The sequence below is a fragment of the Alligator sinensis genome, unplaced genomic scaffold, assembly GCF_000455745.1.
Source record: "Alligator sinensis unplaced genomic scaffold, ASM45574v1 scaffold624_1, whole genome shotgun sequence".
Classification (NCBI taxonomy): Eukaryota; Metazoa; Chordata; order Crocodylia; family Alligatoridae; genus Alligator; species Alligator sinensis.
The window spans coordinates 589,122-603,885 of record NW_005842021.1 but is presented as its reverse complement, the minus strand read 5'-3'; the positions used below and the strand labels follow the sequence as shown (position 1 = coordinate 603,885).

Here is a 14,764-nt window from a genome sequence, read left to right as displayed (position 1 = left end):
TTGGCGGCTCATGTTCATCTTGGAGTCAATAATGACTCCAAGATCCCTTTCCGCCTCTGTGCTTTCAAGAAGGGAACTCCCCAGCCTGTATGTATGCTGTGGATTCCTTCTCCCAAGGTGCAGCATTTGTCTACGTTGAACCCCATCCTATTCTCATCTGCCCACTTTTGTAGTCTGTCTAAATCTAGTTGCAGCCTCTCTCTCCCTTCAAGTGTGTCCACCTTGCCCTACATCTTATTGTCATCAGCAAATTTGGACAGTGTGCTTTCCACCCCCTTGTCCAAGTCGCTGATGAAGATGTTAAACAGCGCGGGCCCGAGGACTGAGCCCTGGGGTACCCCACTGCTCACATCTCACCAGGTTGAGTACAACCCATCCATCACTACTCTCTGGGTGCACCCCATCAGCCAATTTTTTACCCATCCGACTGTGCAGGCATCAATGCCGCAGTCGCTTAATTTATCGATGAGGATGGGGTGAGAGACAGTGTCAAAGGCCTTCTTGAAGTCTAGAAAGACTACATCCACAGCGACACCATCATCCAAGGATTTAGTTACTTGGTTATAAAAGGTATGAGAGGTACCTCCTGGTGGATTCCCTTATGAACCAGAAAAGAGCTACAGAAGAAGGTGGCTAGGCTCAGAAACATCCCTAAACATAAGAACTTCATCAATTTGATGCACAGAAACCCCCAGCATCATGGAAGAGGGACAGCCAGAGGGCAAAGATACTCAGTAACTTCAACATTGTAATTGACTTTTTAAATAAAAGATTAAATTAGCATCAATATTTGGTGTAAAAAATGTGGGAAGCGCATAAATACCTTCAGAGTAAAAACCCTATTAAGAATGATAACATTGCTTTTCATTGATAAACAATCTTTTATTCCATAATCTCAACTACTAATGACACCTCACATAACATGCCTGTGTTGTCAGCCCTGGTTTGCAAATGAGAAAACACAAAGAAATTTAAGTAATGTTCACAATTGTTAATGAGTCACTGGAGAAAAGAACAAAATCTAGAAATCTTGATACCCAGTTCTCTGTTTCAACTCTGTTGCACACATTAAAAAAAAAACTTGCAAGACCACATTTTACTCAAATCTTCTTTTAACTGGTCATCCTAGCTGATAGTAAAATCATTGTAAAATATAAATATTAATTTGGTTCAATGATAAAAAAAGAACACCAAGGAAATTTCTCCAGCCTCCAACAAAATTAAATGCTCCCACTGAACTTAAAACAGCCAATACATTTCCCCCAAGAGAAATGTAAGGAAATAATCAGGCTTTTCTGTTTGATCAACAAATCATGAATTCTGGAGTCTGATGGACCAACAGGGGGCCATGAGATAGGATCAACAGAAGTAGTTACAGAGTTGAAGATCCCTCACTGAACTTATCCTTCCCATTAGTCCTCTACTGTTTACAACAGAAAGCTGAAAGCTTGTACACCTCAGCTGATTGCAACTGCAGCATTATCATCCAAGGATAGAAACAGTTGCTAAGGTAACCAGGATGAAGCTTCTTGTTTTAAAAATGAAAATTAACCCTTTAAATTAAATATGGAAATCAACTAGAAACCAGTGAAGATCATGAAGCACAGGTGTGATGTATCTGGAAGAAACAAGCAGAATGCCTCCTTTGACAAGTTCTGGAGTAGTCATCAGATAGGAAACACTGCAGTAACCTAAGCATGACATGAAATCTCCATCCAAAATAGGAAAAGAAATAATCACAATCTCTGTTTTTTTTCTTTTAAGCATGCACAGGTTTTAAATCAACCAACCTTTTCTTGGAAAGTGCTATTACCTGGACATCCAGAAAAGTGAACCGCTAAAAATAGATAAACTGTATGAGTTTCTGAGTAGGTACAATTTTCCCGTTTATAATAGTGAATGAATATTCCAGTGATGCTGTAAGTACAGTCTTATTTATATTTGTCCTACAGCTTCCACTACAAATATTTAGGTTGTTTTTTGCAAAATTATGAAAGAAAAACATACTATATTTCTAACAGTTTATTTATAAATGATTACTATTACATACCTATAAACTGTGGATGTATTTCAAGCTCATCAAAATAGTTAAGAACAGTTTCATCTTCAGTGTTTAATTCCCTGAAGAGACTCAGAGATCTCAAGAATCGGTCCTGTGTATAATGAGTTCCAGCAACAACAGTTTCTGGAAGATTCATTACTCGGTTTTTTAGGAATTCATCAGAAGCATTCAAAGAAATAACAAATTCTGTAATGAAAAACATATTTCTGAGAGTTAAAGGCAATATCATAATTTTCTCTTTCCAGCGTCTATTATTTGTAAGTAACATATTCCTAACTAATGAAAAGAACAGTATGCAATGAACAGAAATTGATTTCAAATCTCCATAAAAACTGCATTGCAGAATGCCTTACTGAAACTTTAAAATTATAGCAGTTCACCAATATTTAATAATAAATAAATTCTTTAAAAAATCCTATTATTTCAGTAAAATTGAGAAGCTAAATTCAAAGCTACAGACTTTTATCCTACTCACACTTTATCACCCCTACTTACTGATCTCATAAAGGCTTACCCTGAAGTAATAGACTAATCATGGTTTGACTAACAGTAACAGAATCTAAATCTAAGGCTCAAAAGAGAACTGTACACAGTAATCAAAATACCTTAAATAGAAGACTATAAAAGATTTATTTCCTTGGACACACAACTCAAATTAATAGCACTAAAAAACATAGTAACTCATTGTACTCAAAAAGTGCTCAAGCTATCAATTACTATACTGGGATTTTTAATTTCATAAATGTATCTGCTCTTGCCTAAGCACACTTTCATGTAGTTGAGAAATACACAGAAAAAAATAAGTCAGACACAATATAATTTTATACCAGTTGCCTTCACTACAATGACAGAAGGGAAAAAAGCAGACTTTCAAACGTCTCTTTTACCAATTTTATTTTATATAAGTTTAACAGCTTCATATTTCTATTATTAATAAATAAACCCTGGCAATTTTTTCTTGGGCAAAAATCAAAAGTGAACGGATTTTTTTTTTGCCTGAGTGTAGACTAACTGGCCTCCTTTTATCATAACATTTTCTCATATTCCTATTTAGTATGATTATTAAATGCTACTCTAAGCTGGGAAAGCAGTTTAACAAAGCCAGGAGGTCACATCTCATTTCTTGGGAAAAAACAGACACAACCCAACTGTAAACAAATCTTCAGAAAACAAACAGAAATGCTTCCAAGCCTACTCAGGCTTCTAACCACAGTCCTGGGTTAAGAACACAGCTTTCACTTAGATAATGGCTCTTCTTTTTCCAGAACAACTGTTTTTTGTACCTCCATATGTAGAAAACCTATTACCAGGAACAAAGTGATATCTGCAGCCTATGACAACAATTTATTCATAGTTTCACTTAAAAATGTGAACTAAAAATGTGTCAATTTAATATGAAAAGATTGTTTGCTTCAAAAGTTGTTATCTTCATAAATGTTAAAGCCTGCCTAAAAATCTCGGATCACATCTTTGTTACATTGATTATAAGGACCACTGTACACTGAATTCCATCAGAGAGAGAAGGAGTGTTTTGAAGAAAATGCAAAGTGTTTTCATCTTCCAGTAAAGCCAGTAGGTCACTGTATTGTTGGAGACATTGAACACTTTGCAGAACCAGACTATACCACGGCTATCTGTCCTAGTTCAGACAAAACTCACACTGAAATTAAAGCAAGTAAAGAAACCAAGGGATTTGACCCTGCATGTGTAGGTCCAAAAGTACATTTTTAGATACAAATTTTATTAAAAAAAAATCAATTTAGCTATATACTGTATTTCAGGACACGATGCTAAAAAGTAAAAAAGGGTCTGTTTAAACTAATTGTTTTAGCTTCCAAGATCTGGGTGTAGATTTTTATGCTTATTCCACCACAGCTGACGTAATAAGTAACAAAATATGGCAGTTATTACTATTGTAATAATTTAGTATTTAATGGTATTTTCCCCACATAAATTAGATATTAATTTATTTGCTTTCCAGTACAAGATGCAACAGCTAGGCAACTATTTTTGGTGAATGGAATGAGAGAAAAATGTGGTATTTTGAGACTTCCTAATCATTAAAGTGCTCTTTAAAAATATGCTTATTTAAGCAAGCATATCAAATCTTACCAGGAATAATTATTTTATCATAGTGAGGCATTTTGCCTTTGGTCTCTTCCTCTTCATCCTCATCTTCAACTAAAATAAAAGTAAAACACAATTAACATTGCCATCTCAAGTTGCTACTTAATACAGTGAGAAAAAGACTTAGTAACAATGTCAGTCCTTTATATAATACCAATACTTTATAAATCCAAGTCATAACCGCAAACTTTTAAGTTTGGCAGGTGTGTAATTCAGTAAACATTTAGATACTTTTAAATAAAAGTGGAAATGTTGGCAAAGTTCCATACTTCAGAAGTGTTAAAAGTTTTAGTCTTCAAAATGAGCCTGGTACATCCTCTACCTACATAGACTTTTATATTGTACATAATTATCTGAAGATCTGCTGACATAGATCCTGTCAGCTACCCCAGAATCTGTCAATGTAAAGAATTAGTTGGCATTTAATTCAACGTGCTGACAGACACACTCATACTAACTCTCTTCCGAGGGTATGGCTACATCTCTTAGACTGCCTATACACGTGCCTGTTGGCATTCTAATTAGAACAAAACCACATTGGAGCAGACTCAAATAATCAAGTCTGCTCCATGTTCTAATTAGAACACTGCAGCATCACATGTATTAAGCCCCTGCATGTTTTAAAATGGTCGCAGGGTACTTTAACTAGACTTCATTGAATGAGGTTTAGGTAAAGCATCCCATGGCCATTTTTAAATGTGCGCAGGCTTAATACATGTGGCAGTGAGGTGTTTTAATTAGACAGTCAGCTCAGGAACTGCTCTAATTAAAACACCCTCCTAAACCCCTGCCACCTCCAAGCATATGTATAGGCAGCCCTAACGTTTACAGATTTAGGAACTTGAGAGCAGATCCCTAACAACAACAACAATAATACCAAGTATAGCAGAACTTACGATTAAAGAGATCTTTTGCCTGGTCATAGGTCTTTGGGAAGCCATCCAAAACATATCCCTGATTCTTACAAGGCATAGACTTTAGCTTTTCTTTCATGAATTTAATCACATGATGATCATCTAAACGACCTAAAAATTCAAAAGATAACTTAACATATACATTCAAATACAGTCAACTTGTATCTGCTTTATAGAGAGGATGAATATCTGAATTATTTTACTAATACGTTCACAGAAATATCCTAAAGTCTTTGAGTTAATAGCTGAGAAAGCCTAACTGTCTGTATTACTCACTATTTGGTAACTACAAACCTGCAATGGTAACATGAACTCATAGGTCGTGTTCAGGCAAGCGTGGCCTTGAGATATGTGGTGCTGCAGACACGTCTGTGGTGCCACATACAGCACATTTAGCTGTTCTGTGTGCTGCAAGGGAGCAACGCAGGATTGGGGGTTTTTGACCCCTGGATATTCAGGGGTCAAAAAACCCATGCGAAAAAAAAAGCAGAGCGGCTCATGCAGGGCAGCCCATGCCGCTCAAAACCAGAGTCTGGCTGGCCAGAGCCACACTCCAGCTGCTGACCAGACTCCGAGTGGCAGGATCGCCACTGCTGCAGCCTTAAGAGGCTCCCAGATAAGGCTGCTGGGGCCAACCCAGTGCTGGTCCCAGACTCCCCTACCCCACCTGGGGTAGCCTACTATGTGCCAGAGGGCACATGGCACAGGTGTTCCCCAGGGACAACTAGCAGCTATACAAGCTGCTGGTTGTCCCTAGGGAACCAAACGTCCACACTCATGTGGATGTGGCCATGGGGTGTGCCTAGAAAAGCACACGTGCATTTCCTGGGAGACAAGCAGCAGTGGCACATAGCTGTGCTGCAGCAACTCGTCCTCAGGGAACACCCGTGCACACGTGCTCTGGTGTGCAGCAAGTTGCCCAGGTGGGGTAGGGTACAGCACCTGGGGTGGCCCCAGCAGCCTTACCTGGGGGTCTCCCGGGACTCCAGCAGTGTCGATTAAGGCATGAGGAGCCTGGCTGGGAGCTGGAGTGTGGCTCTGGCCGCCCAGGTTCTGGTTTTGGGCAGTGCGTGTACCACTCCGCTTTTTTCTGCCACAGGTTTGTTTTGACACTAGAATCTCCCAGTGTCAAAAAAACCCCTGCCACACTGCAAATTAACAGTGTGGCAAATGCTTTAAGAACTCCATATAGTACAAATTATTAGGTATATAATGAAGGACTTTTTTGTATTTTCATTTATATTTGTAAGAATGTTTATATTATCAAGGAATCAATAGAGCCAAAAAATAAAGGAGGACTGTTAGGACAATACATTGGTAAGGGCATGGTGACATCATATCACTTAAAACACTTAGAATTTTTCTCTGACTTTACCTGAAAGGGCAAAGAAACCTTTATAGAAAGAAAAATAGCAGAAATGTTGAGTCTGAAAAATGGTTACATTCATGTTTTTCACTGTCATTTAACATTGCTATTTTGTCACCTGTTTGAGAGCCTTAGTCTTACTTGTAGATGGGTAAACTGAGATGGTATTTGATTTAGTGCCTTCAACAAGGTCATTGAACAAACATATAGCAATGAAACTAAGTGTCCTGGAAATAAAATCAAATGTCCTGCTTCTTATTCCTCCCATAATAACTGACTTCAACTCCTTCCTCTCTTTTTATGCAGCTTTTACATGGCTTAGTTAAATATTTATAAGCCATTGTAGTAAAAATATTTTGAATATAAAAGTTTTCATTATTTTAAACAATGAAGCAAAGTCCATGAGTCATTCCCTTTTATAGATATCTATCTATCTATCTATCTATCTATCTATATATATGCAGTAAAAACTGCATTATCCGGCACCGTACAAACCAGCATGCTCTATTAATTGGCATGCTGGCTTGTAAGGTAAAAGTGAAACCGGAAGCGCCCACTGTGGCACTTCTGGTTTCGCCGACCCTCCATGGCCCGGGGCGTAGCAGCCTGTGTGGGGCCCCCCTCCCTGTCCCCCAGCACACTGATGAAGTGAAAGGAGTGGCGATGCAGCGGGAGAGATGGCAGCGCACCAGATGCGACGGGAGAGGCGGCAGCCCAAACAGGCAAAGATGCTTGTTTGGGCCTCTCAGGTAACCGGCATATTTAGTAATCTGGCACTCCACACTCCCCATGGGTGCCAGATAACAAAGCTTTTGCTGTATATATATATCTGTATATATATCTATCTATATCGATATAGATGTAGATATCTATAAGGAAAAAAGATGGCTCATGCACCAGTATTTTATGTGCACCCGCCAGATAACAAAGCTTTTGCTGTATATATATATCTGTATATATATCTATCTATATCGATATAGATGTAGATATCTATAAGGAAAAAAGATGGCTCATGCACCAGTATTTTATGTGCACCCCAGTTTTCATAGATTTCATAGATATTAGGGCTGGAAGGGACCTCATGAGATCATCAAGTCCACCCCCCCTGCCACAGGCAGGAAGTCTGCAGGGATCAGATGATCCCAGCAAGATAAATCCAAATGCCTTTTGAATGAGTCCAGAGTAGGTGCTTGCACGACCTCTGGGGGGAGTCTGTTTCAGACCTTGAAGAGAGAGCCTGTAAAGGAGTTATTCCTTATATTGAGTCTGAATTGGCCTTCTAGAAGTTTGTGGCCGTTGGGCCTAGTTATCCCTTGGGGAGCCCTGGTGAACAACTGTTCTCCCAGGTCCTGATGCATCCCCTCCCCTTTATATACTTATAGGCAGTCACCAAGTCCCCTCAGAACCTTCTCTTCTCCAGGCTGAAGAGTCCCAAGTCCCTCAGCCTCTCCTCGTAAGGCTTGCTCTCTTGGCCTTTGATCATACAGGTGGCTCTCCTCTGGACTCTCTCGAGCTTATCCACATCCCTCCTGAAGTGGGAGACTCAAAACTGGACACAGTACTCCCCCTGTGGCCTCACTAAGGCCGAGTAAAGTAGGAGGATGACGTCCTTGGTTTTGCTTGAGATGCATCAGTAGATGCATGCCAGAGTTTGGTTTGCTCTGACAGCCATGGCATCACATTGGGGGCTCATGTTCATTTTGTGGTCAATCAAGATCCGCAAGTCCATTTTGGTTGCGTTGCTAATGAGCGTAGCACCTCTGAGCCTATAAGTACGATGCTGTTTTTTTCTCCCAAGGTGGAATACCCTGCATTTCTCTACGTTGAATGCCATCAGATTTTGGTCTGCCCACCTTGCGTGTCCGGGTCAGCCTGTATCCCCAGCCTGTCCTCCAGTGTGACCACCTTCCCCCACAGTTTAGTGTCGTCCGTGAACTTTGCCAGTCCATATCTGACACCCAAATCCAGATCATTTATCAAGATATTGAAGAGTATCAGCCCAAGCACTGTGCCCTGGGGGACTCTACTTGTAACCTTGTTGATTTGTTCCCATCAGCTACTACCCTTTGGGTCCAACCCTGGAGCCAGTTCCCCAGTGTGGCAGGGCCCTGTGTGTGGCTGGCCATTTAAGGGCCTGCGCCAGGTGCCTGATGAGGGCAGCTATTTTGGAACTGGGGCTACCCATATAAACATGGCAGTTCTGCTATGAGAGGCCAGGCAACAACATTGCCTGGCTGGAGGGCTGTAGATCTACATCTGGAGGTAAGGGAGGAGCTGTAGGGGAAGGATAGGAGGCTCCTGGTCCTGGGCATGACCTAAAACTGCACCCTGCCAGGAGTGAGTGGCCTGGTGGGGCTCCCAGCGGCGTGGGAGCCCCCAGGAAAATGCCAGGCCAGTGATCACCCCGATGAAAGGCAGGTTGGGGCGCCATAACCCTTAGCCCCCATCACTGGGTAGGTAACCCTCTTTGTTTGGAGGGCCCAGAGGGTGGATCCTAAGAGAGAGGAAAGGGCTATAGATTCAGGCCTGTCTGAACTTCCCCTGACTGCCCATGCTGGGGCCAGGACTGGAATGGTTAAAGGGCCAGGGGCCCACCGCGAGGGACTCCTAAGAGCTGTGCGCCTGGGGTCCCGACTGGCCTGGAGGTGGGCCAGGGCTAGAGGAGCCAATGGTCCCGGTGGGGGGACCACACCCGGAAGGGGAAGCGATACAGGGAACTATGTTGCCTAGCATGAAGGCAGAGGATACCACTTGATAGGAGGCATTCAGGTGGGGTTCGACTAAGAGGACTTTGGGGCCCAGCGTGGGGGCCAGTGATTGTTATGACACCTAGATGCCATCTGCAAGGCTTGGGCTGAGGTGTAGGGGAGGAAAGGATCTGCAGATAGCGCTCCCTGGCATTGGGGCAGTAAATGGGCAGCCTCCGGCTTACTTAACATCTTCAAATTAATCAATTAACATCACGGCGTGGCGGGAAAGAATGCAGGTGGTTAGCCCAGGAACAGGTGGGTGGGCCATGGCAAGAGCAGCCTTGAGCTGGCCCCATTACACCCAGCCATCAGACTGTTAGATGGTCAAGGCCACAGTTCCCCAGTTTGGTCATGAGGACATCATGGGAGAGCAAGTCAAAGGCCTTCTTGAAGTCCAAATAAATGACATCAACCTAGCCTCCCTTGTCCAGGCAATGTGTTACCTGGTCATAGAAGGAGATGAGGTTGGTCAGGCAAGACCTTCCAGTAATAAAACGATGTTGTCTGGCATTTGGTAGGTTGCCTTCCATTAGCCTGTTGCAGATGGATCCCTTGATAATTTTCTCCAAGATCTTTCCAGGGATGGATGTTAGACTGATAGGTCTGTAATTCCCTGGATCTTCTTTCTTCCCTTTCTTGAAGACTGAAACCACAGTGGGTCTTTTCCAGTCTTCTGGGACATCATCCAAGCACCATGAGCTTTCAAATATCTTGGCCATAGGGCATGCTGTGATGTCCGCCAGCTCTTTTAAAACTCTCGCGCGTAATCCATCTGGGCCTGCAGATTTGTGGATGTCAAGCCTCTTGAGGTGTTTTCTCACTTGATATACATCAATTGTGGGCCCATCTCTTGAGCCCTGGTTGCTTTGCGTCCTGTCTGACAGCATGACCCTCTTGGTCGGGTGGAAAACTGATGCAACGTAATCGTTTAGGAGATTAGCCTTTTCTTGGGTGTCAGACATCAGCTGCCCCATTTGATCTCACAGGGGGCCAATGTTGCTTTTGTTCTTCCTCTGACTTCCCACATATCTGAAGAATGACTTTTTGTTATCCTTGATTCCGGTGGCTAGCCTGAGCTTGGCTTCTCTGCCCTCTGACTGCATTTCCTACAGGACGGGATGGACTTCCTTTGCACATTAAGATTGAGTTCTTTAGGAACAACCATTCCTCATGAACTCCTCTTCCTAGGGGGCCATGGTCCTTTAGTGCCTGACTGACCAGTCTCCTGAGTTTGTGGAAGTCAGCCTTCCCAAAGATGAAGATTTTTGTTTTACTGAGGGATTTGCCCAACCTGCGTTGGACAGAGAAAGTAATCAGATCACGGTCACTGTCACCAAGTTTGCCCTTGATCCTCAGATCACTCACCAGATCGTCTCCTCTGGCCAAAGCCAGATCCAGCAGTGCCTCTCCCCTAGTTGGCCCGTAGACCTCTTGCATTAGATACAGGTCGTCAATGCAGGCGAGGAAGTTACATGACCGGTCAGACCTGGCTGTGTGCTCATCCCACAAGATGTCAGGGAGGTTGAAGTCTCCCATGACAATCATACACTGAGAACGTACAACTTTGGCCAGTTCCCTATTGAATTTGAGATCCAGGTCTTCTTCTTGGTTAGGAGGTCTGTAATAGACTCCTACAAGTATATCCCCTTCCCCATGTTCCCCCCCATATTTTAACCCAGAGGGTTTCAAGACACCCTCCATGATTAATGTGGGAGCGTCCCTACTCTACGTGTCTCTCTATTCATGTGATGAGAGGATCGGGGCTCCCTGGAGCGGGCGTATTAAGGGTGTTCCTGCCCAGATTTATGGGAGAGTTTTTGTGTCTAGCTTGTCTGCTCAATCTTTCCTGCCATGACTTGATGTACTTAAGAATAAGGAAGGAGGGAGGCTAGCCACTCCACACAGCTGCTATCCTTGTAAAATACGTTTGATAATCTGTTATTTACAGGCTGGGTATCAGTGAGACCCTTTTCACTAAACATTTAAGTGCCACTGAGGGCTGCAGGGTCCAGAGGGTCCAATTGCATAAACTCCCTGGTCTGCATTCAAAGTTTGGCTGTCTTTTCCACCACAGGTTGGTCGTGGTGTGGGTAGTCCATCCCTGGGTCCCGTCGATCGTCTCTCCTTGACTGCTCACTTTCAGGTAAGCGTGGAGACTCCAAGTCTCAAAGGGAGAAAGCTCCTTGCTTTTGTTCCTTTACCCCTGTTGGGGTGGTCTTTGCTGTTCTCTTCTTTAGTATAGTGAACCCCCGCTCTGCACCAGATGGACTTCACTTCGAGAGGATTCTTCAGGAGCGGACAATCCCACTCCATCCGAAGAGGACCCCCGCAATGAGACTGTATATGGACTGAGACACTTTCTTTGACCTACTTATTCCACCATTGCTGACCATTGTACGGGTTTGGGTGTATCTATCTTCTTTCTCTCTCAGCGCTGCAAACACCGTCCCTCTCCTCCCTCCACCCCTGGGCTTAGTTGGCTAACATTGTATTTTTTGTAACCTAGTTGCATTCCCCTCCTCACCCCCATCCCTCTAATGTTAGTCCCTCACTCAGGCGATTTGTATTTCCCTACTGGCTTTGTCATCTTTTTCGATTCACAATCCTAAACATCTACTAATAAAATTTCTCTTCAATGACCTCTCTCCACATCTGCTGTTCTCTCTCAAACTCACTTTCACTTTCTTCCCTCTCTCTCGGTTGCTGCAGGGCGTGGTTTTTGATGATTGTTCCTTGTCCCACATCCAGCCAACCAGAACTGATGAGAGCTGATAAATCAGAGCTTTCCTGCCCTCTGTGCCTCTTGCTCCCCGACTCTTGTCCCGTTCTTTGGTAAGTATTTGTGCTCGGGGCATCCACCCCGGCACTTCTTACTTTCTTCTGTTCCAGCAACGTGATCTTCACTGCCACAGTTAATTAATTCAGTTCAGTGTACTGCTCCTTGACATAGAGAGCTACACCCCCGCCCCTCTTCCCAACACAATCTCTCCTGTTGAGGATATAGCCTTCTATACCTACCAACCAGTCGTAGGAGGAGTCCCACCAGGTCTCCCTTATCCCTACGAGGTCGTAATCATTATCAGTCAGAAGAGCCAGCTCCTCTTGCTTGTTACCCAAGCTCCTGGCATTTGTGTACAGGCAGTTCAGTCTGCCACGGGAAGCCCTAGGCTTCCTTATGTGATGGGACGTAACCTTTCCTTGGGCTCTCGTCAGAGTGGGTTCCCTTGGCCTACCTAAGCTGTTACTGCTGTGATTGGCATGACCTGGGCTAGAACTGTTGATAGACTGCCCGTTCTCCCCCGATCTTAGTTTAAAGCCCTGTCAAGTAGGTCAGCCATTCTGGCTGAGAAGAGCTTCTTCCCTTTCTAGGTGAGGTGAAGGCCATCCCTTTCCAACAGTTCGCAACCTCTCTCACTGAAGTGCAGAGTGTGGGCAAAGAAGCCAAACCCCTTGCAATGGCACCAGAGACTAATTTTGTTTAGAAGCACAAGGACAAAAGCACACATGGCTTTAAACACCAATGAATGATGACTAATGCGTTTGGAGTTATATGGCACTTTCTCCATCCATGGACTTTAAACATGGTAAACACAATTTACCCTTTACACATGGGGAAAATGAAGCACAAAGAAATCCACTAGTCCAAGGTTCTATAGTGATATAGACACAAATAAGAAAAGAAGCCTAATAAGAAAGACAGTGACAGACAGAACTGGCTGCCATTTCATCTGTACCAAAATTTTAAATTACATTAAACATGTTCCCACTTTTGAAGTGATAAGCAGCATATAATTAATGAGAAAAATTTGGCTACAAGACAGAATTTTTTTCTTCCAATCAGCATGGGGAAAAAGGCCCTTGTCTTACATTTGCATACATGGAAACCACATTAAATACATCAATATACTATCATTAAACTGCTGCCAAAAGCATCATATGCTCAGTACTGGAACCTAACTATGAAGCTGATTTAAATGCAGCTAATGCTGAGCATGACTATAAAATACACTGACCATATTGGACAAACATGCTAACAAGACTCTACCACAAGAATAGATTAGTATAAACCATCTAAATAAACTATATGGTAGTGGCCATTGACTGCAGTCTCCCTCAGCACCGACTCTTTTTCAATTCATAGTGAGCCACTACGCAGCATACATTTCAATTTCTTCTTCACTCCCACAGCTAAGCTGCACCTTTCTTTCCCGTTTCCAAGGATTCCTGTTTCTTCACCAGCCTTAAATGTCTAGCAAACATCACCAAATAGGGCCCCAAAGAATTCACCCAGAATCCCTATGTTGCCCCTCATCTCTCAGCCCATTGCATATGATTAGTGTGGTCCCACCCTCCAGGAGGTAAACCTAAACCAGGTTGCCCTGTGCTTTATCTGCATTTCTGGAGGATCCCAGGACTTGTGACAAGAACATCCAGTTTCAGTCATGAGCGGGGGGCTAGTTAGCACCTGGATCCTTTGTGGGGGGGTATCTGGAGTACACACATATACTGAGCAGTGCTGAGCTGTGGGGTCACCATGGCCTGAGTTTATGATGACACCCCCACCAACAATTAGATTTTATACATGGAAAATGTACAAATTTGTTATAATGTTCTATGTATAGAATCTAAGTATTGGAGGGTTATCTTAAATTCATCCCCACCACCACTGTAGTGAGGAAAGCAGTGGTAGGAAGGGCAGGCAGAGAGAGAGGCAGTAGGGTGGCAGGTGATAGGGGACATGTAGTGTGGAGGCAGTGGTGAAGGCAGGTGGTGGGGGTGAGGCAGTTTTCCCCTCTCACCTGCCCCCCTCAGCACTTACCCCACCTTGTGTCTGCTCCCCCCACACCCTTGAGCCCCTGTCCTCCCATCTCCTCCCTACCTCCTTTCCCTGTATCCCCTTTATGTTGCTTCCCCACCTCACACTCTGTCTCCCCCACCAATGAGCCTCTGCCCCAGGGCTGCAGTAGGGATGGAGGGGACCAGGGCTGCAACAGGGCTGCTAGGGGACCAGGCTGGGACGATGCTCCATGCCACAGGCTGCAGTAGGGATGGAGCCTGGAAGCATGGAGCAAAAGTAAGCAGGGTGTGATGGGTGAGGGGTGGAGGGCAAACAAGGAAAAGGGTTCAGGGACATGAGGTTTTGGGCAGAGGGAGAGACAGTGGTTCAGATGTGGCAGGGGGCAGGCAGTAGCTGCAGGGTTGAAGCCAAAGCTGGAGCCACAGCAGCTGTCAGCCCTCTTCTCCTATTCAATTCCAAGATGAGGGGCTTTTTTCCCCTAATAGTTAAATGGGAAAAAAATCTTGTCTTGAAATCAGGTAAAGATGGTATGTAAAAATATATAAATGCTACCATTAAAGAAGTTTTTTCAATATCTAAAAAAACATACAATTGTTGATTGTCTTTTGTTGCTCTTGTATAACCCTGGTCCTTTCAGGGATTACACAAAGGGAAGTGAAAACAATATTGGACACATTTGACTTGGTTCTTGAGTTTTATAAAAATTCAGAGTGTATGTCCCTTGCCTTCAATGGGCTTTATAAATTC

General features: G+C 43.5%; 1 protein-coding gene across 1 annotated transcript in view; it reads right to left on the bottom strand.

Moving 5' to 3' along the window:
- AK7 (adenylate kinase 7) overlaps positions 1 to 14,764 on the bottom strand; it is a gene marked incomplete at its 5' end in the record, with an annotated part of 40,176 nt that overhangs the window by 3,741 nt on the left and 21,671 nt on the right. The window contains 3 exons of the mRNA XM_006022178.3: positions 2,051 to 2,248; positions 4,175 to 4,243; positions 5,086 to 5,214. Of these exons, the coding sequence (XP_006022240.1) occupies positions 2,051 to 2,248; positions 4,175 to 4,243; positions 5,086 to 5,214 (396 nt within the window). The remainder of the gene's footprint in view (positions 1 to 2,050; positions 2,249 to 4,174; positions 4,244 to 5,085; positions 5,215 to 14,764) is intronic.